At 42.5% G+C, this 27,610-nt stretch overlaps 1 protein-coding gene across 2 annotated transcripts in view; it reads left to right on the top strand.

Annotated features, from left to right (window-relative positions):
- Nucleotides 1–27,610, top strand: part of MYO16 (myosin XVI) — a 616,506-nt gene that overhangs the window by 125,653 nt on the left and 463,243 nt on the right. For both annotated transcript variants that reach the window (XM_058742988.1, XM_058742979.1), the window contains exon 2: nucleotides 24,684–24,947. In XM_058742988.1, coding sequence (XP_058598971.1) covers nucleotides 24,722–24,947 — 226 coding nt within the window. In that variant the 5' untranslated portion in view covers nucleotides 24,684–24,721. The remainder of the gene's footprint in view (nucleotides 1–24,683; nucleotides 24,948–27,610) is intronic.

The following is a 27,610-nucleotide window of genomic DNA, read 5'->3' as shown; positions in this document are numbered from 1 at the left end:
CTGTGGCTTTAAACCTCGTCTGTATTTTCCCAAATAACTACCTTTAACTCAGATGTGTCCCCTTCTCTCTTAACCACATGGACATCTTTTCTGGCCGGTAAATATGTCTAACTATTTTTGTTTTGATTGCTAAGTAATATTCCATAGCGTGTGAATTATTTATTAAGCCATTTATTTATAGACTTATCTTTTGTAAAAAAAAATGTTTATTATCTTATTTTGAGAGACAGAGAGAGAGAGAAAGAGAGAGAGAGAGAGAGAGAGAGAGGGAACATGAGCAGAGGAGGGGCAGACAGAGAAGAAGAGAGAATCCCAAGCAGGTCCCATGCCATCAGTGCAGAGCCCAAAGTGGGGCTTGAACTTGTGAACTGCCAAAACCACAAGTCAGACACTTCAACGACTCAGCCACCCAGGTGCCCCTAGACTTCCCTTTTTGATAGGAAATAAAACACTATGTTTTAAGATTTGGGCTTATATTACTAAAGTATTGATTCACAAGGGCAGTGTTGTTGAATCAAATGGTCTGTGCCATTTTAAGTGGCATAGAAACTGCCAGATTTCTCTCCAATAGGCTGTGGCACTTCAGATTCTCACCATCAGCAGAGAAAGCCCATCCCTGCATCTCTGGCATCCCGGAATGTGGTCCTTCTTCAGATGCTGTCAGCACCTTCTCCCAAAGGTGTAATTTTATTCTACTAATAATGAAGGAGTTTCCCCCATTTTTTATGAGCCCTGTTTCTTCATACTTGTTCTCATTTGTTGATTGGATTGTCTATACTTTTCATTATCAACTGTATGTTATCTTTTACATTAGGAAATACCAATATTTCCTTGAGCGTGTGCTGAAGAGAGCTCTCCTATTTTTCTCTTGTGTTTTTGTTTTGGGTGTTGGTTGGCATCTAAAATTGTAATAATTTATAGAAACAATGTCTCCTATGGATTTTGGTTTTATTTATTGCTTTTGGTTGTCTGTTTTAAAGTTAAATGGTTAGTCGTTGTCTTATTTAAGCTTTTATTTTTATATTTTAAGTTCTGATCCTTGTAAAAGTTAATGTATGGCGTGGTGTGAGATCAAAGTCACCCCCTTCTATTTCTATATGCGTCGCATCCACTGAATTGTAATTCCATTTTTGTCATATTTTAATTCCAAAATGTCCTTGCATAAATTTCTAGTTTCTGTTCAGTTACACTGATCTATTTGCCTCATTCATGAGCGTACTGTTCTGATTTTTAAATATTTTGTTAGGTGTTCTCAAATACTTATGTTTTCATTCAGTATTAAATTGTTCAACTAATCTGAAGTGAAAAAAAATTCTCAACCAGGTTTAAAAAAAAATCACCTTGCTATTTATTTATTTATTTATTTACTTATTATTTTAAATGTTTATTTATTTATTTTTTTAATGTTTATTTATTTTTGAGACAGAGAGAGACAGAGTATGAATGGGGGAGGGGCAGAGAGAGAGGGAGACACAGAATCGGAAGCAGGCTCCAGGCTCTGAGCCATCAGCCCAGAGCCCGACTTGGGGCTCGAACTCACGAACTGTGAGATCGTGACCTGAGCTGAAGTCGGACGCTCAACCGACTGAGCCACCCAGGCGCCCCAAAATGTTTATTTATTTTTGAGAGAGACAGAGAACAGGGGAGGGGCAGAGAGAGAGGGAGACACAGAATCTGAAGCAAGCTCCAGGATCCGAGCTGTCAGCACAGAGCCCGATGCGGGGCTCGAACTCAGGGACCATGAGATCATGACCTGAGCCGAAGTTAAGACGCATAACCTACTGAGCCACCCAGGTGCCCCATAGCTTGCAATTTAAATTTTGTAATCTTAGTTTTTTTTTTTAATGTGTATTTATTTTTGAGGCAGGGAGAGACAGAGCATGAATGGGGGAGGGTCAGGGAGAGAGGGAGACACAGAATCCGAAACAGGCTCCAGGCTCTGAGCTGTCAGCACAGAGCCTGATGCGGGGCTTGAACTCATGGACCGCGAGATCATGACCTGAGCGGAAGCCGGATGCCTAACCGACTGAGTCACCCAGATGCCCCAAATTTTGTAATCTTAGAATAAAATCTGTAGATCAATAGCACCTACGATTCTACTAAAATTAGTTTGAATACATAGCACAACTGTTCTAAATGGATACTTCTCTTTATAACAGCATTAATAATATATGAGTATTTATATAAGAATTATAACAATGATTTAATATCTTGTGAACACTGCTTTATTGGATGTTATCGAAATGAAAGAAAACATGAATAAAGCTCTCATACTAGTGATAATCTAGGACCCCTCAACCTAACACAATTAAGAAAAAGATAGAAATTAAATATGCTGCTGAACGTAAATCTTTTTTTTCCCCAATGTTTATTTATTTTTGAGAGAGAGAGAGAGCCAGAGCGTGAGTAGGGAAGGGGCATAGAGACAGAGAGAGGGAGACACAGACTGAAGCAGGCTCCAGGCTCTGAACTGTCAGCACAGAGCCTGATGCGGGGCTTGAACCCACGAACCGCGAGATCATGACCTGAGCCAAAGTCAGACGCTTAGCCGACTGAGCTATCCAGGCATCCATAAATATCTTTATGTTTAATGTCACATGTCTATATGTACAACTCCAAATCTAATGTATATCTCTCTATATGACAATATAGAAATATAAAAATATTTCATGTATATATATGTATATATATATTTCTGTTATCAGTTGTAAAGTGAACAGCTGAAGAATATGTATAAAATGATACAATCAGTACAGTGATATGTCTGTTATTCAACATTTGACTGCATTGTTCGTATATTTCACTTTTTATACAGACTCGGGAATGTCATGGCTGCTGTGTCCCAGGGGTGCATCCAATGCCAGTCTCTTTGTGTGTTGCTGCAGTTTTGGCCTTACATTATTCAAGGCTTATCATTATGTATGGAGGGTTCCACACCTGTGGTCTCACTTGACATCTGTTAGTCTAATGTGATGCCCTCTCTTTCTGTAGGTTGTTTGGTGAATGAACGGGGGCTTTTTATGCTCCCAGTGGTTGGCTCACACCTCATGTCACCTTAGAGACATAAACATGCCATGGGAACTTAACTGAGTTGAATAGATTAAGTTGATTACATTTTTTCTTTTATCCCATTCATTCCTATATTTATGAATTCGGTAAAGATATACTGAATTCCTATTCTTTTCCAAGGACTGGTCTGCGGGCTAAGAATCCAAGGGCAATCAAGGCAGCTAACATCACTCCCTCCTTGAAATTCCGATTACAGTGGTGAGACAGAGCAAGCTAGTCAACAAGCAGATGTAGATAAAAAAAATTTTGGTGGCAGCAACTGATGTGAAGAAAACAAAGAAGTTTAAAGATTTAGTAAGTGATCTGGCAGCAGAATGGGTGAAAGTCTATTTTAAATAGTTTATAAAAGGATGACCTCTAAGTGACTGAATGAAGTGAAAGAACCAGGATGTGACTATCTGTGGGAAGGGTGTGCCAGGCAGAGTGAGTAGTAAGTGCAAAGGCCCTGAGGCCGGGATGGACATGTTGCTAATTCAGAGAATCTAGGCTCTCGGAAGCTAACTTTTTTTTTTAAACACTTTTTTAATACTTTCCAAACTCATAGATAAATACTATTTTTTATCTCATTGCTCTTATCTGTTCAAGCTAAGGGTCTGTAAGTCCACTTACCTTTACTTCCAAACTTTTCTTTCTTTCTTTTTTTAAATTGAAGGTTACCTTTTTTTTTTAATATGAAATTTATTGTCAAATTGGTTTTCATACAACAGCCAGTGCTCCTCCCCACAGGTGCCCTCCTCGATGCCCATCACCCACCCTCCCCTCCCTTCCACCCCCCCATCAACTCTCAGTTTATTCTCGGTTTTTAAGAGTCTCTTATGGTTTGGCTCCCTCCCTCTCTACCTTCCAAACTTCTTTAAATAGGTATTTATATACGCCCCTCAAATGCCTTTGTACCTAATGACTACGTTTTAGCTCCCGCTTCATTATTGCGTTGAAACTTCAAACTCTTTTATGTGCCTCATTTACCTCCAAATGTTTACCTACTTTGACTCTGTGATCATCTCTAATTTCTTAACTTTTTCCTTGCCTGAAAAAAGTGCTGGTGGAACTCTTTGACTCATTTTCTTCCAGATTCCTTGCTTGTCTCCCTACTTCACACCTGTTGCTTTCAAATGTCTCCAGCATTCACTTATGCCCAGACATGATGCGAGACACCCAGCTTCTACGGGTGGATAGGTTTCTTTGGTGCGGGAAATTCACAGTCTAGAGGGGAGATTGGAAAGTGAGCACTCATGTTTCTGTAATTTGGAGTTAGGGGAGAATGCAGAGCAAGGTGCCTGGTTCTGCTCTGGGGAAGGCGTGTGAGGAGAGGGCCAGTCTTCTCAAAGTGAGCGAGCAGGCATTGAAGGAAGGGGGTGGGGCGGCATCTACTGATGATGGACGGGTGAGGAACCTGGGCAGAGGAGACGCTCTCTGTGACATACATCATGGAGAGTGCATGGTACATTCAAAGAACAAACAGAGTCCCACGTTGGGGAGGGGGGAGAACAAATGTGCAATATTTGGACAGATAGCATGCATTTTTATGGTATTCATCACATGAGAGAGTTCACGAGGTGATTTTTGAAGAGTATGCGATGTGATAGGGTTTGCTTTCAGGACTGTCATTCTGTAGCGATATGGTGGGTGGATTAAAAGGGAGATTGGAAAGGGGAACAGACAGGAGAATAAGCTGAAATCAGAATGGTGGCCATAGGGATGATGAGGCGTAGTCTGATTTGAGAAGTATTTATGGGAAAGAATGAACAGAACTTGCTGTCTGATTAGTGAAAATTTTTGTGCTTTGCCTTGCTCTTTTTCTTCAAATGTGTCTTATTTCGGTTATTTCATTTCCAGCATCTTTGTGGGTAGATTCCAGGAAAACATCTGTGGCTCTGCTTTTATCAGGGTCTCTACGTACATGTGGTCAGAACCCAAGCAGGCCACTGTATCTTACCAGCTCTTCAAACTTGGAACGTCCGAATTCGGTCCACACTCTTCCTTCCTAAGCCTGAACGTCCAGATCGTGAAGGCCCAATACACTATGTAGCCATGTTTAGATCTTTCCTAAGAGTAAGTGGAATCCATTAAAATCTTTCACCCATTAGAGTGGAGAGCAAAGCTTTGTGTTAGTGGGGTTGACTATGGAGAGCCAGAGGAGGGGAGCAGGAGTGGGGTGGGGGAGACCAGCTAGGAGGCTCTTGTGGCAGTCCACACCCAGGTGGAGGGAAGACCGTGTTGGTCATTGACCTCAGAATGGAGAACAGTGGATGAATTTGAAGGAGACTTGAGTACTAAGGAATCTTAGGCTATAGGACTGCTTTGGGAGTTGCGGAGGATGAAAGAGAGGGAATATTCAGGACTGGCACTTAATATTTTCGCTTGAACGACTATGTGTATGGTGTTTTCATTAAGCTCAGATGTGCCCCAGAGAAAGAGAGACAGGCCAGGACACGTTGGGTCCCGTGAGGTCCAAGGAGAGCTGCCCAGGATACAATTGTATATATGGGTCTGACGTCAGGCTGGAGATGTCTATTTAGAGACACGGGGTAATGAACATACTGGTTTTATTTCAGCCATGCTACAGGAGGAGCTAGGCAACGGGGACACATGGCTTAGGTCAGACACTTCTGGGATGCAGATAGACGAAAGGCGTTCGCGAAGGGAGGAGGAGGTCTTTGGTCAAGAACACGAGCATCACAGTGTCAGAGGCAGGGTCTGCTGAGCAGCCGGTGTGATGTGACAAGATTAGGGCACATGTTTGAGGAGGATCTACTGGGACAACAGACAAGGAGCAGTGTCAATGGACAAGAGTGAGTGGCATTCAGACCGCAGTGTCTTGAGCTGTCATCGGAGAGGAGTTGAAGACCACTGTGTACATTTTTTTTTAATGTTTTATTTTAATTTTTGAGAGACAGAGCAGGAGCAGGGGAGGGGCAGAGAGAGAGGGAGACACAGAATCGGAAGCAGGCTCCAGGCTCTGAGCTGTCAGCACAGAGCCCAATGTGGGGCTTGAACCCATGAACCGCAAGATCATGACCTGAGCCAAATTCGGATGCTCAACCCACTGAGCCACTCAGGCGCCCCAACTATGTGCTTTGGTTTCTAAAAGAAAAAGGAGATTAAGGTCAATTGGTGGGTGGAGATGTGGTTCTCAAAAAAAGTTTTTCTTTTTTTAAGCTAGGAAATACTTGGGTTTTTAATTCACTGTATCTACTTCCTCATCTTTGAAAACTCAAACCCATCTATGCCTCCACTTGTTGTCATTCTAGGCTATGTGTTGGGACTTAAAACAAACAAACAAACAAACAAACAAACAAACAAACCCTTTGAGCATCGTCCAATGGCTGGAGAAATTAAAATAATGACAAAACAATGGCGATAACGGTGATGACCTTGAAGTTTCAGAAGAGCCTTGACGTAGGGGAAACAGGTTTTCACCAATTGCCACAAATAAACTCATGCGAGATCAGTACCTCTAACATCATGTTCTAAGAGCGGTCGTTATATGGAAACGACCCTCTTATGCCACGCTTTGAAAACTTCTGTTCCAATCCGCAGTTGGGTTATCTTTTCCCTTCTAAGGAGAAAGTGTCATACATGCACCGACTCTGTTGGAATGATTCTTATTGACATATCTTTCGAAAGCTCTCTAGAGGTCGTTGTGGACAGTTCAGTAAACATGTCATCTCTGCAGATAGATGTCATTAAAAAAAGTGAGTTGGGAGCCATGCTCCACTTAGAAACAGGATGATGCAAAGCCAAAGGGGAACTACGACACCGCATGAATCAATGGTACGTTCTCAGTACTGCTCCCAGTTTTGTTTGATTCAGCATAAAAAAGGTCTTTGGCTCATAGGAAGTGGTCAAGGGAGGAGTAAGTAAAAGGCGAAAGCTTCAGGGTCCTCTGAGTAAGGAGAAGATAGAAGAGGCTTGAATTATTTATTATCTGGAGGGGAGGAGTGACAGCAGAGACAGACATAAATGAATGAATGGTTTTGTGGAAATCAATTGGCCATTCTTTTTCATTCAGGCTTTTAGCAGAAGAGGAAGACACTTATCTAAGTGGCTGAAAACACATCTGACATGGATGAGGGATATGCCTCTTGGAGCCTCATATTTTAAGCACATAAAAGCCAATTCTGCGGAGTACCTTTGAGAGGAGAAAATCATTTGAAGGTTGAATTGTTTCCTAAATTTCTGGTTCATTATGCTTTCCTCTGAACAACTTTACCTGTGAGGTTCAGCTCTGGGGACTGACTGAAACCCTTCCCACAGAGCACTCGTGACTAGAATCACACATCACTTTGCCTTTTCTCATCTTGGGAGATCCTGGACAAGTCTTTTTTAAAACATTAAAAATAAATTCCAGTGTAATTAACATACGGTGCTAGATTGATCCTGGTCAAGTGTTAACCTCTTTGTTTTCTCACCTGGAATCCATGGAGTAGAAACGTGTGTGGTGGGCCACGAAGCCAGTTGACGATGGGCCCAGCAAAGTGTCATGGCACTCTCTGTCCAGGTGAACCGAGGTCACAAGCATGGCCCCGTGGGTGATGGAGGCAGCTTGTGTCTTCCACAGCCACCTGTTACTTATAGGACCACTTGGGCCAGTCCTAGCGTGTTTCAACTACTGCCCCGTTTTTTCTGTTTAATCTTTAGTATTTCACTTAATTTCTCTAGGGCTTGGTTCTTGATGTCCTCGTTTGAAAAGTGTAGCCAATAACACCATCCTTACTCACTTTGCTGGTATCTGTGGAAGTCAGGAAGCTCATTACTCTCCCCCTCCACTCCCTTTACCCACCATGCATCCCTCCATCTCTGTATTCAGGACCGGGTCTTCCCTGAATCACCTACTTATGCTGAGGCTGCACCCGGTCTGGCAGGGTATGGAGCCCCTCAGGCAAAGAAAGAGCAATCATCCATCCAATGAACCTGGTTTGGTGTTAGAACCAAATTCACATTAATAATATCAGGCACACGGAGTGCCTGGGTGGCTTAGTCGGTTACGCGTCCAACTTCGGCTCAGGTCATGATCTCACGGTTCGTGGGTTCGAGCCCCACGTCGGGCTCTGTGCTGACTGCTCAGAGCCTAGAGCCTGTTTCAGATTCTGTGTCTCCCTCTCTCTCTGCCCCTCCCTAACTCACGCTCTGTCTCCCTCTGTCTCAAAAATAAATAAACATTAAAAGAAATTAAAAAAAAATTAAATTTCTAAAAAAAATTTCTAAAAAAATTTCTAAAAAATTCTAAAAAAAATTTCTAAAAATATTTTTCTAAAAAAAATAATATCGGGCACATGTTAATGACACAGTAATATTTGATAAATGAAAATAAGTCATCAATAGTAATTAGTTCACACAATGACCATCATTAATATGCTTTAATGAAACCATCTTTTAAACGGTGTTGCTCTATATTTCCCTGGTATCTACAATAATTTTTTTGTGTTGCAAGTGACCTCTGAATCTTGTAACGTTTAGTACATACTCCGTTTCTTGGCCCCTTCTTAAGGCCCCAGTGTGTTTCTGGACATGCAGAGACATCAGTCTCGCACAGACCTCCTTGCTCCCCTCCCCATCAGACCTCCCACAGAGTAAGGAGCACCGTCTCACTGGTCTACATGGACTCTTGGGGTAAAGGCTTCATGGCAGTTCTTACCAGTGGTGACTGTGGTGCACACATACTGAGCTGCTTATAAAGACAGTGTGAGAAAGAAATCCTTATAAGGCATGGGATTAAATTGTCTTGGGCTGGGTGGCTCGGTCGGTTGAGCATCCTACTCTTGATTTCGGCTCAGGTCATGATCTCACAGTTCATGAGTTCGAGCCCCGAGTCTTTCTTCTCCTAATGTTCTCACCTCCCATGCTCTCCATGGAGGTCCTGCTCCGGTGAGGCTGGGACCCTGACGCCTCAGCTCCGAGAAAGCGTGCTCCCACCCCGTCTGCCCTACAAGCTCCTCCATCAGCTTCCTGATTCTCCACAGATCCCACCGCTGTGGTTGGACATGCTGTTGACAGGTCCTCAGTGGCTCCCTGTGGCAGAGCGAAAAATGGAGGACTGTTTCCTCCCTTAGAAATGTTCTGATTCCACTTGCTGTAGTCTCATTTTCGACTTTCCGCCTTAATGTGTGTTTGGGTTGATCCAAACGAACTCTGCGAATGATTTCAGGCTTTCTGTGATTGCTGCCTTTCTTCTGTTTTTGCCCCCCCCCATTTGAAATGGAGAAATGTCTTCCTGTCTTTGAATTTCCAGATTTTGCTTGTTATCAGCGTTCAGGTCACATGCCGCGGCGTTGTACTCGGCCTCCAAGTACTCAATTGTCCTTACATCAGAATTAACGTAGCACTTTATCTGTTTTTCTTTAAAGCTAGGTATGTTTAAGACTGTCCTCTTTACCCTGGGGAATAAGCATTAGGTGTGCAGTGCGGTGACTGATGACACTTGTAGCCATCAAATGTGTGCCTACTGAACTTAGCATGTAGCAGGCTCTTCATAGTATATTTGAACGAGTGAGTGAAAGGTCGAGTCCCTTGCATGGCAGGCTCCTTGGGGTGCTCTGTGGATGTACCTCTGAGCAAAACTAGAGGCTGTCCTTCCCTAAAGGGGTGCGTGGTCTGTAGGGGGGGTGGAGAGAAGGGAAGCGTGTTCACTGAAGTGTCCAGTCAGTCGTGGGAATAGGGTTGTATGGGGAAACTGCTTCACACCCATGTCAGGTACGTGGAGATGGAAAAATTAAAACGCAAGAATTGGATTCCTTGGTCTGTGCTAGCATCCGAGGGGGGACACTGAACCTCCCTGCTCCAGGAGTGTGCTCTCTGGTCCGGCGGGTCAACACCCTCTGCGGGTGGTCAGCCATGTTGGCATGTGCCCCGTGAGAAGCACAGAGTACTGTCACTGTGCCGGAACTTTCCCTCATGTGTATGAATGCTCAACTGTGTGGTTACATCTTTGTGACCAGGGACATTTGCTTCTACCTTTTTATGTCTTGGTTCATAGCCACGTGCACTGAAGGCCCTCACTTTGTTTACTGAGGACTGACTAACTGACGGGAATGTTCACGCACAGCATTTAGGAGCAGAGGGGGGAAGCTTCCTGAAAGTTAAAAATGTATTATTTTAAAATAAGTAATATATAATAATAAATATTCACTATAATTATAACAATAAATATTCACTATGATATAGAAGTTTAAACCTTCCTTCTACTAGTGGAAATAACCTACATTTTCATGGCAGAAGAGAAAAGAAGTCCGGGCTCTAAAGGGATGTATCCTTTAGCAGGAAAAAAAGAAAGATCATCATGGACTTCTGTGTTATATGAGTCACCTGGTTCCCATTGACAGAAAATCAACTCATAAGGGTTTAAGCACAGAAGGGAATTTCCTGGCTTTCATATGTGGAAAATGGCCCTTATACCTGGAAAGTCCAATTCAGTTGGCTTCATATACTGATGAATTTGGAATCTGGGGGCTTTAACTTATATTATTTTCTCTGTCTCTGTCTGTCTCTTTTTCTTCTTTTTCTGTTTCTGCCTCTATTTTTCTCTTTCTCTGAGTCAGAAGATAGGAGCCTTGATAGCACATACCTACATCCTAGTGGATTAATAATAAAAAATAAGACAGGGTCTTTTTTTTTCTAATCGCCTTATGTTCTTCTATTAAATCTCATGGAAGAGTCCTGAATTGTCCACACTAGGATCATATCCTGTACTGGGACCAGTCATCGATCTTCAATGTACAGGCCATTGCGATGGGCCCAACCTAGGTCATCTTTCCAGCCCAGCAAGTTGAGTTGGGTAGCCTTTGTAATAACCCCACTAGGACCACGTGCAGGGAGAGAGGGGAGGTGATTTCCAGAAGGAAGGTTCTCCCAGAAGAAATAATGGGGCTCACTGATAGTCTCAGATTCTGTACCAGAGTAGCCGGAAATCACGAGTAAAGATGCAAGGCATGGAAAAGACTGGTTGGTTTGTATGGTGCACTAATTAATAATAATATTCAGTGGGCAAGGTGGAACCCAGGGATGAAGGGCTTGAGGACTTGGTGAGCTTTGTTTCTTATACCATTATTTTAGGTTAGTATTAAGGCAGGCTTTCTCTTTTTTCTTTTTCACCACGAGCAGAGCAGAGTGGTGAAAGAAACCAAGGATGTTTAATGCAATAATTATGACTTGAGATGAGGAGGGTCCTTATGCTGGACATGGGGATGTTTATCTGTGAATCATATTCTGTTTTTTGACCTTGTGTTTTAAGTTGACCTTGAAGAATTTCTTTTATCTGAATGTACCTTATAAATTGCTGCAAAGGACAGTGGAAATCGTTTAAAAACACAAACTATAAACTAGAAATTCTCTTTTAACCTAGAAACGATGATAGACATTTTAGCATATGATGTTTCCCCCTAAATTTATCCTAATTACAAGGAAAGGCAAGGGGAAGCAGAGTCTATAAAGCCAAAATTAAATATTAAATGTGCAGTTCAGTTTTGTTTCAGCTCATTTCAGGACTGAAAATATTTTATATCAAAATAGTGTCAGTTATCAAATATTTTATATGAAAGTAACATTTGAAACAAAAATCTTTGCAGGGCTTAGGGAAATGATGAGATAAAAAAAATTACTTATGGCCATGAAATTACAGTTGCACTGACACATACACACAAGCTTTCAAATAAAAGTAAATACATTTGGAGAGGAGCTGTTAATGCACAGCATTTGGTCATTGCTGTCTACTTTTTATTTGCAATGCTTGTTTTATAGCGTTGCTTCAGGACTTAGGCTAAAGGCATCCAGGAAGCTGCATGATTGACTGGTGGGGTCATGGAGCCAGTCAGGGCTCAGCTTCCTAAAGAGGAACCAGTGGGTTGAAACTGGCAGGTATCCCACTCTGAGACAGTCTGGAACACTAGGGAATTTGCCTATTACAAACATTGCCCGGCAGGAATAGAGTGAACAGAGTCTCTTCCGGCCAGAATTAAAGATGTGTGTCTAGGAAAGGTGAAATGTGCGGATGTGGATTAAGAACAGAAAATTGTTTAAAGTTTGGGGGCCCAAACATGTATATTTGAGGTAGAGGGTCTAAATCTGTTTTATTCAGAATGAACCAAAAGAGAGGTTCTCTTTTGAGCTCCCCAGGAATTCGAGCTTGTCTGAGACTGTTTAATTCCAGAGCATCTCCGTCTCTTGGATGGATAGGGAAGTGATCACAGCCATCTTGGTGACACCCAGTAGCGGGACCATGGTGTTTAGAAAGGCAGGGCATTCAGGAAAAGTCAGGACTTGATTTTAGCAATATGGCATGCCATCAGAAGTATCTGAGAACAGCCAGTAGTAGGCAGTTCTGATCTTAAAGGGTCCAGACTTCTCCAGACAAGTTCTCATTGAGTGTATATCTGATATAATAGCTAGTTGATATTTAGAGGTGGGGCTCCAAATGACCAGACTCTGGGGATCCTAAATGTCATTGAGTTGTCTTCTGAAAAAGAGCCTGGTCATTCAGTGCTCTACATATCAAGGTAAATCTTGGTTCTGGGCATTAGCACACGGGCATGATTTTGGAACCACTTATGACACAGTATAGAGCACTCATGACATGACCTTCCATCAACCATAGATTTGATTAGACATGTGGGTCCACTTGGATAATGAACCGGAAACATTACCTCAAGGTGATAACCTTCAGATCTATTGTTACCCTGAAACAAATTCTGGAAAGAATTAGGACTATAAGTCTACCAAAAAGCTATTTATCATAATCAAATCACTTGTTAATAAGGAAATATTAAATGTAGAAAAATATAGGTTGATGTGTAAAAAAATATACTCCAGAGTATGCAGCAATTTTTATGTCCTCTGTATTTGTTTTATTTCCAATTTAATTTAAAGAGAGAACATTTTTCACATTCTCTCATTAGAAAAGCATGCCCTAATAATTGCACAGAAACCGAAGAAGTGATCCCTTGATATGTAAATGAAAAAATTTAAAGACAGCCAGTAGTGAGATGAAAAGCATTGTTGATTTTCTTAAAAAGAATTTAAATTATTTGAGTCTGTCTCTCCATTATTCAGAGAAATGTTTCAGTGCAGGATTCTACAAAACAGGCATTGTAGACCTACATCCCGAGATATTTTAGGGCACAGCATCTAGATCTTCTTTGCCAAATGTAATTTCTTTTTACTATTTTTCACTCCACGAAGAGGGATATGAACCTGCAGCTTGATTACAAAGATGTTAAAATCTAGCACTTTTTAAAGACTTCAACCCTTCAGAAGAAGTTTTCTTTTTTAAGGCTCTGGGGGAGTATGTTGAAATTGATTATACTCTTGTCTTTGAAAATCCTCACTGTTCCTTTGTTTCACTGTCATTGTATATGCAGTAAAAATAACTCTGGAAGCACGTTATAACAATAGATTCTGAGAATAAAGCTTCTGCAACAATGGTTGGGCGCATAGACGTGAGTGCGTGTGCACACACACACACACACACACACACACGGGCGTGCTCAACACCTGTGTGTGCACATATGCTAATTTCCGCCCCGGACAACTGACTTATGCTTCTCAGACTTCATAACAAACATTTTATTAAGTGGGATAAGCAAGTTTGCAACTATTTTCATGAAATACCTAAACCATTTTATTTTATTTATTTTAGAAAAAAAATTTTTAGAGAGAGGGAGAGGGCATGTGAACAGGGGAGAGGAATGGAGGGGTAGAGAGAGAGAGAGAGAGAGAGAGAGAGAATCTTAAGCTGGCTGCATGCTCAGCCTAGAGCCCAATGTGGGGCTTGATCCTGAGCCAAAATCCAGAGTCAGATGCTTAACCAACTGAGCCACCCAGGGGCCCCTAAACTATATATATTTTTTAAATTCCTGTGATACAGCCCCTTGTGTCTTATTCTCTTTTCTCCCCCCACTTTGTTTTTAATGGTGGTAAAACACATAAAATAAAATTTACTAGCTTAACCATTTTAAGTGTATCATTCACTAGTTAAGCATATTCACGCTGTTGTGACACAGGGCTCTAGAAGTTTTTCATCTTTAAGATCTGATACTCTGGGCTCATCAAACAACAACTCTCCCTGTCTCCCTCTTTTCAGCCCCTGGTAACCAGCATTCTCATTTCTTATTCTCATATATCACACAGTATCTGTCATTTTGTGCCTGGTTTACTTCATATAGCATATTGTCAGGGTTCATCCATTTTATAGCATGTGGTAGGATTCCTTTCCTTTTTAAGGCTGTGTAATAGTCCATCGTATGGATAGACCACATTTATTTATCCATTCATCCATTAGTGACATTTTGGTTGCCTCCATCTCTTGGCCATTGTGAGCTATGCTGCAGTGAACAGAGGTGTTTAAATGTATCTTTAGAGATCCTGCTTTCAGTCTTTTGGATATACCCAGAAGTGGGATTGCTGGACCCTCTGGCAGTTCCATTTTTAATTTACTGTGGAAACTCCAAACTGTTTTCCGTCGTAAACCATTTTACATTCCTACCAAGAGCACACAAGGGTTTCAATCTCTCCACATCCTTGCCAACACTTCTTATTTTCTGCCCCCCCCTTTTTTTCAGGGGTGGGTGATGGGTAAGAGCCATTCTAATGGGTATGAGGTGATGATTTATTGTAGTTGTGATGTGCAGTTCACTGAGAATTGTGAGCTTCTTAATATTCTTAACAAATATGCTTGTTGGAAATTTGTGTATCATCTTTGGAGAAATGTCTGTTTAAGTCCTTTGCCCATTTTTAAATTTGCTTGTTTTTAAGCGTCCGACTTCGGCTCAGGTCATGATCTCACAGTCTGTGAGTTCGAGCCCCGCGTCGGGCTCTGGGCTGATGGCTCAGAGCCTGGAGCCTGCTTCCGATTCTGTGTCTCCCTCTCTCTCTGCCCCTCCCCCGTTCATGCTCTGTCTCTCTCTGTCTCAAAAATAAATAAAAACGTTAAAAAAAAATTTTTAATTTGCTTGTTTAATTTTTACATTATTGAGTTGTAAGGGTGTTTTTTTATATTTTGGATATTAACCCCTTATCAGATATATAATTTACAAGTATCTTCCTCCCTTCCTTATGTTGCCTTTTTACTGTGTTGTGTCCTTCGATGCACAAAAATTTGCATATTCATCCATTTTGTCAATTTTTGCTTCTGTCGGCTGTGTTTGTGGTGTCCTATCCAAGAAATCATTGCCAGGTGCAGTGTCCTAAAACTTCTGTTTTCTTCTATGAGTTTTGTACTTTTGGGTCTTATGTTTAAGGCTTTAATAAATTTTTGTTAATTTTTGCATACGATAGAAGGTTAGGGCCCAACTTTATTCTTTTTTAAATTTTTTTAAGTTTATTTCCTTATTTTGAGAGAGAGACAGAGAGTGCAAACAGGGGAGGGGCTGAGAGAGAGAGAGAGAGAGAGAGAGAGAGAGCGAGAATGTTAAGCAGGTTCCGCACTGTCAGTGTAGAGCCCAACGTGGGGCTTGAACCCATGAACCGTGAGATCATGACCTGAGCCGAAATCAAGAGTCCGATCGATGCTCAACTGACTGAGCCACCCAGGCGCCCCCCAACTTTATCCTTTTGCAGGTGTGTCTTATTATTTCTTGTGCTGCTATGACTTTTAGATTTTGGAAACCTACATCATTAGGTATGTTCAGCCTATAGACATACATTTCGCATCTCCAAAAAAATGTCTTCTCTTTGGTGTAAACCGTGAAAGTTAATAGAAAATGAGAGAAAAAAAATATATAATCTTACTTGTATCAGTTTGTGTTCCCTAGAAGCAGAGTCTTGGGAGAGGGCTTCAGGAGCACACGGCAATATGCAGAGGGAATGTTCATCAGGGAAATCCCATAGGGAGTGAGGGAAGCAAGGCATAGAACAGAAATCGTATACATTTGAGGTCTTTGAGAGGAGGCATCCCCCAAATTGCAAACATAAGCTGGTGGAATTGACATCGAATTCGTACCTGTAAATTCAGATAAATGCACATTTTTACCTACAAACGATAAAATGTATTTTCGTTCTTTTCACGGGGAAAATTGGAGCACTTATTTTTATTTTTATTTCATTCTGATGATTCATTATCCTCATGGAAAAACAGGGTGATAAGTTTTTCTTTATAAGTGTGCCCACAATATGTTGGACCTTTGGCCAGAATCCAGTTTATTCTCAGCCTTTTGAGGTCTACTCTTGGAAGACAAAAGCATATCCACCAATATCTAGTTAATTAATTAATTAATTAATTAATAATATTAAAATGAGTCCAGCAAAATGGGCACCATTTGCTAACTTTCTTGCCTTGTTGGTGCCCTGTGGTGACAGCTGTCCTGCACCAAACAGTAGGTGGGCAGTGTTCTAAGAAGGGACCGTTCTCATGCTGGTTCCTGGAATTTGGAACCTGCCCTGACCGCAGCATGTCAGAGTCCATCCTGAATGGTCTTGATGAGCCACGTAATCTCACCTCGACATGTTGCCACAGAATGTGGTTAAAGAAAATGCCAACCTGTTTTCCTGAATGCCTGCACTATTTTACATTCCCAGCATCAAGGTGGAGAGATCCTGCTTCTCCACATCCTTGCCAGTATTTGGTATTGTCACTGGTTTTATTTTTTTAAGTTTTTTAATGCTTGTTTATTTTTTGAAAGAGAGAGAGCGCACAAGCTGGGGAGGGGCAGAGAGAAACGGAGACAGAAGATCTGAAGTGGGCTCCACACCGACAGCACAGAGCCCAACATGGGGTTCAAACCCACGGACTGTGACATCATGACCTGAGCCAAAGGTGGACAGTTAACCGACTGAGCCACCCACGGGGCCCCCCAGTAGTTTTATGTTTGTTTCAGCTCTTCTGATACATGCTTAGTGATGGGTCACTGCTTCCAGTGGGCATTTTCCTAATGGCTGGTGCTGTCAGAGGTCTCTTCCTGTGCTTGGCCATCATCCATCTGTGCCCCTGAAACATCCGTCACTCTTCTCCCATTCTCCAGTTGGACCACCTGCCTTTTTGCTGCTGAATGTTAAGGCGTGTGTGTGTGTGTGTGTGTGTGTGTGTGTGTGTGTTGTAGAGGTGATTCTTTTTTCTTTTTTTTAATATCTATTTACTTTTGAGAAAGAGAGAGCGAGAGCAGGGGAAGGGCAGAGAGAGAGAGAGAGAGCGGGAGACACAGAATCCGAAGCAGCTCCAGGCTCCCAGCTGCTGGCACAGAGTCCGACGTGGGGCTTGAACTCATGAACGGTGAGATCATGACCCCAGCCAAAGTCAGACGCTTGACCGACTGAGCCACCAGCTGCCCCTAGAGGTGATTCTTTGTGAGACAGGTGGTTACAAGTACTTTTCCCCAGAGGTGCCCGGATGGCACAGTGGGTTCAACATCGACTCGTGATCTCGGCTCAGGTCCTGATGTCACAGTTAAGGAGTCTGAGCCCCGAGGACAGCGCGGAGCCTACTTGGAATTGTCTCTCCCTCTCTCTCTGCCCCTACCCTGCTTGTACTCTTTATCTCTCTCAAAGTAAATAAATAAACATAAAAACAAAAAACAACAAAAAAAACTGCTTTTCCCCACTTTGCCACCCTGAGCGTGGCTTTCACACAGCCGTGTTGTGTTTTCAGATGAAATCCAATTCATTCTTTCCTTTTCTTTTATGGGCCGTGTTTCCAGGTCAAGTCTAAAGCAGGGCGCAGCGGTTCCATCCTGCGGTCTTCAGGATGCACTGCAGTTTTGTTTTACGTTCAGATCCGTGATCTGTTTCGGGTTCATTTCTGTGTGAGGTGTGAGGTTTGGGTCGAGGTTCGTTTCTTCCTAAGGGTGTCCAGGGGCCCCACCTTCGCTTTGGGAAGACTCTTCTCTCTGGCTTGCACCTGCACCTTGTCACGGACAGCGGGCCGCCCGTGTGCGGAAGTCTTTGCAGGTTGTCCTTTTCAGGTGCCATTGATCTAGGTGTCCCTCCTGCCAGTACCAATAGCAGAAAATCCCGACGGGTACATGTGGCAAAATAGACTTCTTTCCTCCAAAAATCAGAGGAGGGATTGTTTTCAAAGTTGACTTTTGGTACTTGTAATCTTTTTCATTACATATTGTTTTTTATTTAATTTTTATTTTTTTGAAGTGTATTTATTTTGAGGGAGAGTGCATGTGCGCATGAGCAGGGAAGGGGGAGAGAGAGAGAGAGAGAGAGAGAAAGAGAGAGAGAGAGAGGCAGAGAGAGAATCCCAAGCAGGCTCCACACTGTCAGCACAAAGCCCAATGCAGGGCTCGAACCCACGAACCGTGAGATCAAGAGTTGAGATCAAGAGTCAGGCATTTAACCAACTGAGCCACCCAGGTGGCCCTGTGTGTGTTTATTTTTATCTGCAACATGTATCGAAAGGTTTCTAGAGTACTTACAGCGGTTGTGGGAGAGATAGATCTTCAGTTTAGCAAAGTACTTCCAATTTTCTCTTTCATAGTAATGGGACAACACTTGTCAATCAAATGAGTATGAAATGATAGGTTTAAAATTTTTTTTAGACCTTAGTAAGGGTGCACATCAATTCCTAGGTTTGAAAATGTAACTTTCTTCTTGTGTGTGTGTATTGACTTGTGTTGATATGAATTCTAACAGCTGAGTCATAGAATGTGTTTGGTTTCTTACGAGGATAACGGTGTTTACAACGATAACTGATTTTTCCTCCTTTTACCCTCGTTAGGACAATTAATTTAATTCATGTAATGATTATAAATCTATTCAAGTTTTCACTTCTTGAGTCGTTTTTGGTAAGATATATTTTTCTAGATATTTTCTGTTTCTCATGCCTTCATCTTTGCTCGGTCCTTATTTCGTTTCTGTCCATTTGTACCATGATTTTATTATTTTCTTCTTCTTGTTGGGCTTCCTTTACTGTTCTTTTCTATGAATCACATGTGTTGGTCACTGATGCTAAGAATACAGTCTTTTCTAACATATACATTTAAAGCTGTAGATTTATTTCTGTGAACAGTTTTAGTTTCATCCGTGAAATTATGATCAATGATTGGTTCTAAAAAAGTATTATTTCCATTACGCTTTCTTCCTTACATATGCTTTATTTTGAATCGACTTTGTAAGTTTCTGAACAAATTGGCAGGTGTGGTTCCACATCTGTAGTTGAAATCCAGTTTTCTGGTGTGTTAAGAAGGTGTCCGTATAATTTCAGTTCTAAAGCATTTTTTGAAATTTGCTTGCTTTGTGCCCTAAGACAGAGTTCATAAACCATCCACGAATGTCTGCTCTCCTGAAAGTGGGTCCAAGTTTCTGGAAATGTCCTTGCTTTTACCATTTTTTCTTATCTAGCACTTATGGATAACTTTGCAAAAACTCTCCCGCAGTGAGTGTGCTGTGGCTACATGAAGATTTTGTTTAAATATTAAAAAAAAATTAATGTGTATTTATTTTTGAGAGAGAGAGAGAGTGAGCGAGAGTGATCAGGGGAGAGGTAGAGAGGAAGACAGGATCTGAATCAGGCTCTGTGCTGAGTGGAGAGACTGCCGCGAGGCTCAAACTCACAAACCATGAGATCATGACCTGAGCCGAAGTCGGATGCTCAACCGACTGTGCCTCCCAGGCGCCCCACCACATGAAGGTTCTGAGTCTAATGGAGAGGAAGGCATTTCTGGCAGTTGTATCCCCAGAATAATTTCCTCATTTTCCTAGTTGCCTTTTCCTTAACTTTATTCTGTATATGTCTGGCTTGCTACAACACAGCATCCTGAGATCATGGCACGGTGTCTCCAAGACCAAAGCTGCTAGTTTTTACTAGATGTTCCATAATGATTTCTGAAGATAGATCTTTGCTGTTTCCTTCATGTATTTAATTTGCTGGCTCTCAAGTTTTATTTTATGGAGATGCATATTTGCTGAGCAGGGATTTCTGCCTATGGTAAATGTCTGTAAATATTTTTTAAAAGTTTATTTATTTTGAGAGAGGGAGAGAGAGAGAGAGAGAGAGAGAGAGAATGAATGAGAGAGAGAATATCCCAAGCAGGCTCTGCACTGTTGGCTTGGAGCCTGATGTGGGGCTTGAACTCATGAACCACAAGATCAGGACCTGAGCCGAAACCAAGAGTCAGATGCTGAACCAACTGAACGACCCAGGCACACCAAACGTCTCTAAATTTTTATCTAAGATTTCAGATTAGCCATGTATATAACCTGCATGCCAAAAGAAGGGTAGGTCAAGTCATAAGCATTTGCTACCTACTATATGTCAGTGCTGGGTCAGGTTGTAGTAATGCATATGATATTTCTGCCAGTGATTTAATTAACAACAAAAATATTTAATATCTGCTCTTCCAACTGCTGATAAAACAGTCCAAGTTCATGCTTTTTGGTGGGGGGGCTTATAGATAAACAAAATATCTGGTGTATTTTACAAACAGCATTGGTATGAGTATAATATACAGTCTAAGTGTGATGATTGATGCTGTAGAAATATATTTCAGGGCGATAAAAACTTAAGGAGAAAAAGCAAGAAATAGGAATTGGAAATATTGTTAGGGAACAGTTGCAAATAGAAATAAAGGGGCCTGTGAAAGCATCACGAGGTTGGAGATTTTGAGCTAAGACCAGGAGAAGGGAAGGATGCTAACCACTTAGCCTCCCTCCATCAGATGAATGTTCCAAGCACTGGGAGTAGCAGGTACAAAGACCTTGTGCCGGGAACATTCTTGGCTCATGGTAGAACCAGAAAGAGCAAAAAAGGGAGAGAGAACTCTCCATATAACACATTCCCTTTTCTTCAGTTCTCTTAACGTATTCCATGTATACACACAGATCCTCATGATATATTCCTCATAAAAATAATTACCGTTCATTGAGTATTTACTTTGTGCCGGACATTTTTTTTTTTTTTTTGCAAACTATCTCCTATTTTTTAAGTATCCCAGCAAACTTGAAACACCAGCTTTTTTTAAATTTATTTCAAGCATCTTAGAAATGTTGAACATTTCACCCCAGGTCATAAGTAGAAAATGTGATACCTACAATTGGAACTCAGTTTTAGTTTTTCTAGTTTTTCTGTTATTTAACATTACCTTCTACAAGTGAATAATTTTGATGATTAGGAATTTAAAGCATATGGTCTCTTGTCTGCTTCCTATGATGACTCAGACTCAAATACACACACACACACACACACACACACACACACACACACACATATATATATATATAATGGGTAGCACACACATACACACACACACAGTTATGCTTAATGTTATAGTTATTTTCTCTTGAGATGTGGGTAATTCTTGATGCTGCTTCTCTTACACCTTGGGGGTCTTTCTGGAATATCTTTTCCTGAGTATTTGTGATTCCGATGCAAGAATGAAGCCATGAGTCTCCATGGTGGGCTTGATGCAGTGGTTGTGTGGAAGCTGGCCCCCACACTGAGGTGGAGAGAGCACGTATTCTCATCTCTCTGTTTAGTAATGCGACAGTGGTAGCTTGGAATTGACTGTGAACTGTGCACCGTGGTAATAGGCAGATGTGACAAGTCAACGATTTCATTCCCACTCCACCCCTACTGACTGTTACAAATTTGCTAGAACCCCACTTGGTAGGTAGCAATGGTCCAGTCCTGTCATTCAAAATTCTGCAGAGCTTTGGATGTTCCCTTGATCACCATTTAACACGGTCGAAGAAAACCAAACAAACTTCTGAACCACGGCACCCTCTAGCTAGGGTGATGTTAATTTCTGGAAGAGTTAAAACCCAAAATATCAGCACCTAACTACAATCGAAGTGAATTTCTTTGTCAGATGAAAAGTTAGGACAGGGGCTGGTTCGTGGAAGGTGCTCCAGGGAGCCATGGGTAGGACCGAGGCTCCTTACCTGGGACCATCTTTGCTATGTGGTATCCACGCTGCCATATCCATAGGCTGTAGGAGGTTTAGAACATGTTAAAGTGCATGTGGGCTTTTTTTTTTCCTTTTTATGAGCCAGCCCTGGGAAGGTCAAAACTGACATCAACTTACGTGTTTAAGGAGAAAAGAGAACGGGTTTCCCTAGTCAGTCTCTGCCGCAACAATGAAAATATGCTCTGTTTTACTACAGCATGTGCCCTGTATCTTAAGGAACTCACGTATTATTGTGAGAAGGTGGTTTGTGTGAAGTGGAAATGGTGTTAGTGCACGCATAGCCTTTGGTGGGTGAAGAGCGCCAAAATAGCGGGAAAGAATTAAAGTCTTTTCCAGGGAAGAGCCCTCACTCAGTCCAGCCGCTGGGCAGGCAGAACCAGGTCAACTCTGCTACAGGACAATTGAGACCCAGTGCCTGCCCGGGACCCCCCGCCTGGGGAGGCCAGCCAGCCTTGTCCAGCTCAGACACAGTAGTTCCTCTTCAGCCGCACCCCCCTGCCTGCCTGGCCTGCCCAGACTGTCACCTGAGGTGCTAATGACTGCTATTCTTAGTGCCCTGGTGACCAAGTTCCACAGGTTCTGGGTGGACTGCCTCAAAACTCCATTTACCATTACTATGTCATTTTTAGTGTGGTGTCTTAGAGACCGACTACAGCACGTATACATGATGCAGCTGGTCCATCCAGAATTAGACAAAAAGAAAGTCACAATGCCCGATGTGCTTGTAGAACGTAAAATAAATCTTGAAGTTCAGACCATTTGAAGTCAAAGCATGGGGAATTATTTGACAAGAAAATATGTGAAAAATTCACATTTTATACATGGATGGACGTGGGAGTTCACAGCCTCGGCCTCTGATTTTCCAAATCGTGAGAGAATTAATTTATGAACATCCCTCAGCGCTCCTTTCTGACAGACCGAGAGGGCTGCTCGATAAATTGTGAGCTGACACTACAGACTCCTTCAGAGTTAATTGAAAATTTCACAGGAAGGTTTTTCTCATGAGCGGAACACTAGAGGACTGTTGTGTTTATTGGGTTATCCTGCACCTTCGACTGCCTGCTGATCAGCACGTAACACTCTGTGAGGTCACTGGTCTGACCCTCTGGGTTTTCCCGTGGTTCTGCTGATTCCCTGGGCACCTGCTGACCAATCAGGAAGGTCACGGGAGTCAGTGTCCCGGGAACCCACGTACAGTTTTCGGTACAGGTTGCAAAGCAGAGAATCTTTCCTGCCGTTATTAATGAGCTGTCCCAGAGGATCTGTTTGTGACGGTGATCCTGGCTTTTATCACACAGACTTCAGAGTGATTTGTCATTATTTCAGAACTGCTGCTGTCTCTCTGTGGTTAGGTCACTGGAAAGGGAATGCTTTATGTATAGTGTTTTTTCCAACACCACACTTACAAATACTCACAAAGATGGAGATGTTTATGAAATTAATACGATTCTAAAATGTTGTCAAATGCTAAAAAAATGACCAAAACAAAATTTCCCAACTCTGCCTCTCCCCTGTCCCCCTTATGGATGTTAAGTATCTGGCTGTAGGGAATCCCCGGCTCTTAGTCTGTCCTTTTCTTGAGCCTTTATGGAACATTTGTGGCTGTCACAGAGTCCTCTTTTTGGTCTTGGACAAATCACAGCCTCGCTCAACTTCGTTTCCCTTACTTGCAAAAGAGAGATGGTCTTGCCTGGCGGTTGTGAGAATGACACTTTGCAAAGCCTCAAGTGAGACAGAAACGGAATTTGCACTGTCACAACTTGGTGCCCTTTCAGAGGAATTGGGCACATCTCCAAAGATGGAGAAACAGACCCCTTTCTGAGTGATCTTTCCAGATATAGTGTATGATCAACCACACTTTGGGGCACACGTAGCTGCTGTTACTTGCTTGAGACTTAAGATCATAGATATCTGAATGGAAGAACATACCATGCTTATCTGAGCCTGTGCATTACATTCTAGAATTTTCAGTGTTAATTTTCTGCCAAGAGTAACATTTATTCTAGTGGTAAACATAGGGGTCTGTACAATTCCGTTACAGGTGTTTTGAGTGGCATTAAGAAGGAATATCCTAGCGAAAGAAAGGGAAGATTTTCAGCTTCAAGATGGAGAGCTCACTTTGTTAATCACTATGTTAATAAGACAGAGACCACAACAGCAACAGTTCTATCCACGACTTTGAATTGCCAAGAGAAAAATCTGTCTCATTGCTTAACCATTATTAGGTCTCTTCGAAAGGGATATTACCAATCACTAAGAAAAGTGTTTAGCAATATGTTGGTGGAAAATATCCAGCGTGTCACATGAACAGTTGCTAGGCTACATAGGTTCTATTCCATTAGATACACAGAGTCATCGGGATATACAAAACCAGTTTTATTAGGCTGTGCTCAAAGACTGGGAATGGCTTTCTGCCAGAATTTCACACACAGTTTAGTTGGCATTATTCAACGAAGGGGCTTTAATGCATCGGTAAAACTTTTAGGCCTTTACAGAAACAGTAAGGATGGTTTGCCAGTAATTGCGTTGTGCAAAGCCACACATCTGTCTCTAATTTTCTTATTTGTTTTATCACCATGCAATGTTGAGTGTGACACCAGTTCCCTTCGCTTCTCCCCTGGTCTGTAAGCTGGCCTGCGTGCTTGCGTGGCAAGCGCAAAGGGGAGTGAGTGAGTTTCTGACCTCTGGGGTGGGTAATGGGAAATCGAGCGTGCTCTGTGGTGCTGCCGTATTGTCGTGACAGTGGGTCCACTGACTTTCTCACCGTGTGTCTCGCAGGTTGCTTTCAGCTATGTAACGTGTTTCGAACCCATGAGATGGAAATTGACCAGTGCCTGCTGGAGTCCCTTCCCCTCGGCCAACGGCAGCGGCTGGTGAAACGCATGCGCTGTGAGCAGATCAAAGCCTACTATGAAAGAGAGAAGGCTTTTCAGAAGCAGGAAGGGTTCCTGAAAAAGCTGAAGCATGGGAAGAATCAAAAAGTTCATTTTAACCTCGCTGACATGATACAGGATGCAATTATCCACCACGATGACAAAGAAGGTACAGGGCACACACGTTTTCTCGTGTGGGTTTCCTGGTGGGGAGATGAAGGGTAACATTTCTTCTAAATATTTGGGACTTTTTACTGAAGGTCTGAAATCGTCCAGGGAAAATCCTCTTTTTTTTTTTTAATTTTTTTTTAACGTTTATTTATTTTTGAGACAGAGAGAGACAGAGCATGAATGGGGGAGGGGCAGAGAGAGAGGGAGACAGAATCGGAAGCAGGCTCCAGGCTCTGAGCCATCAGCCCAGAGCCCGAAGCGGGGCTCGAACTCACGGACCGCGAGATCGTGACCTGAGCTGAAGTCGGAGGCTTAACCGACTTTGCCACCCAGGCGCCCCAAAAATCCTCTTTCTAATGAACACAGTTAAGACCTCCAAGTCTCTTAGTAAAATGAACAAAATGCAAACTTTTGGTGAAATTATTATATATATATATTTTTAAAGAACTGCCTACCTGGAAAGCATATGATTTCCCCAATTTTTAATGAACCTTTTTCTTCCCCTGCCCCCCCCCCCCATGAAATTGTTTCCTTTGAGGATGAGATTGTGCTGCAAAATTTGTTATTGTCTCCTTCATGGGTAGGAATACCAGAGGAGTAGGAGGTAGCTCCTTTTTTGTTATTCATATTTCACTTATAGCTCTTCATGTAACAGCCATCTTCTCTGTGGAGCTGGAAGCACCTCGAGGGGCAGTGGTGCTCTCAGCCATGTTCACTGGGCCCTTCTGCTGGTGCTGGTACCTTCCAGTGCTGTTGAGTGAAAAATTGAAGCAGTTTGTTCAAGTTCACCAAGCAGTGGTTGTTGGAACAGGTCTAAATTAGAATGCAGGTAGACATAAGCCCTATATTGATTTAAAAGGAATGCAACCACAAAGTTTCTTGGCAAAGTTATAAAGTCTCTCGTGTAAAGTATCAACAGGGCAAATAATGCCTCAGTTTGGGTTAAAAAAGTTAAGAATGGCAAAATAATAAACCCAGAGAACAAGAGGAACTATTTAATATATGTATAATATGTAACACTTATAATAAGATATAATATTAGGGGAAGACAATGAAGACATAAAATCTGAATTAATACTGAGGTAGGCATGTCACTTGGGTGGTCAAGAACAGGAAGAGATATGAATCCTGTCTTTAGAAAACCTCTAATCGCAGTAGAGAGGGGACAAGTCCTCATAATAAAGTAGAAAACGATCAGTAGAAATGAAGTCTGGTAGAATGGGAGTGGTTGGTGGCAGAAGGTGTTTTTTCGGGGGCTCTGAAGGAAGGAAAGCCAAAACCACACTTGGGCAGTGTGGCCAACAGCTGCCAGTGTGAGTTCTAGGCATGGAGATTTGTCAGAAAGGGGCAGGGGTGAAGAGGGCGGCTGCTAAACTGGTTTCCAGGAGATAGGATTATTGTGGATACTTCACACCCTGAAGCAGAACACAATGGGAGCCATTGTATGTTCCAAAGAAGAAAACTCACATGCTGCAAATAGCGTTTAGCAAATATTAATCAGGGGTGTTTACCTGTAGGATGGATTGAAGGGTAAAGGTAAGAAGTATGGGTAAAGACACCGACTGAGAATCCAGGGATGGCAAGTCAATGTTAGAGTGAGCTGGGTTGGGATAGTAGCAGTGGGGATAGGAACCAAAGAACTAACTCAGAAGCTGTATTTCATAGGAAAAGTGTGTTAATTTATCAAATATTTATTGACTCTTTACTATGCAGCAGGCAACTGCGAAGGAAGCAGACAAAATCTGGCTCTGGGATGCCCAACTGTCTAGTGTGTGTGACCATAAATAATGAGGTAGAGTTAGGTATACAATATGGTGGAAGACGAGGAATATGGAGGGAGGAAGACCAGAAGGAGGTGGGGAGCTGGGCGTATGGATATCTGAGGAGGAGCATTTCGTGTGAGTGCAGAGCCATGAGGGGGAGCATCCCAGCTTGGGGCGGGGGCAGGGGGCGGTGGGAACCAGTGTGGTGGGAACAGAAAAATAAATGAAGATGATGGAAAGCAAGAAGCCAGCAGGTAGGGACTGCAAGGGTCAGGGAAAGCATTTTGGCTTTTGCGCTCAGTGAGTTCTGAAGCCACTGGGGGGTCTTGAGCAGAAGAGAGACCTGGTAGCACATAGGAATTAACAGAATCAGCCTGGCTGCTGCACTCTGACTTTAATGAGGAATCGTGAGGGCAGAAGCAGAGAAATCGGTGTGGAGCCTTTGTCAGTGAGCTGGGCACGAATGGGTGGCTTGGACCAAAGTGGAGCGAGGGTGTGCTGAGAAATGGTCCATTGGGGATGTACTTTCAGGGTAGAGTGGACAGGAAATGCTGATGCGGAGTGTATCAGTTCACACTGCTGCCATAACGAACGACCACTGCTTCAGTACGTGGTTGAAGAGGGTGTGAGTGCCTCATCTTACAGTTCCAAGGGTCAGAAGTCCAGGTTGGGTCCCACTGGGCTGAAATCCAGGTGTCATCAGGCCTCAGTGCTTTCTGTGGAGGTTCCAAGGGAGGATCGCTTTCCTTGACTTTCCCAGTCTCCAGGGGCCATCGTGTTCCATCAGTCGTAACCCCTCCTCCATCTTCAGAGTCGGGAAGGGGCGCTGAAGTGTCCATCTCCTGCTTGGAATTTGTCCTGTTTCTTTTTCTGTCCTTGCATCTCTCTGACTGAATCT

This window comes from Neofelis nebulosa, chromosome 1, assembly GCF_028018385.1.
Source record: "Neofelis nebulosa isolate mNeoNeb1 chromosome 1, mNeoNeb1.pri, whole genome shotgun sequence".
Taxonomy (NCBI): domain Eukaryota; kingdom Metazoa; phylum Chordata; class Mammalia; order Carnivora; family Felidae; genus Neofelis; species Neofelis nebulosa.
The sequence above is the reverse complement of the archived record's forward strand: the minus strand, read 5'-3'. Positions and strand labels throughout refer to the sequence as shown.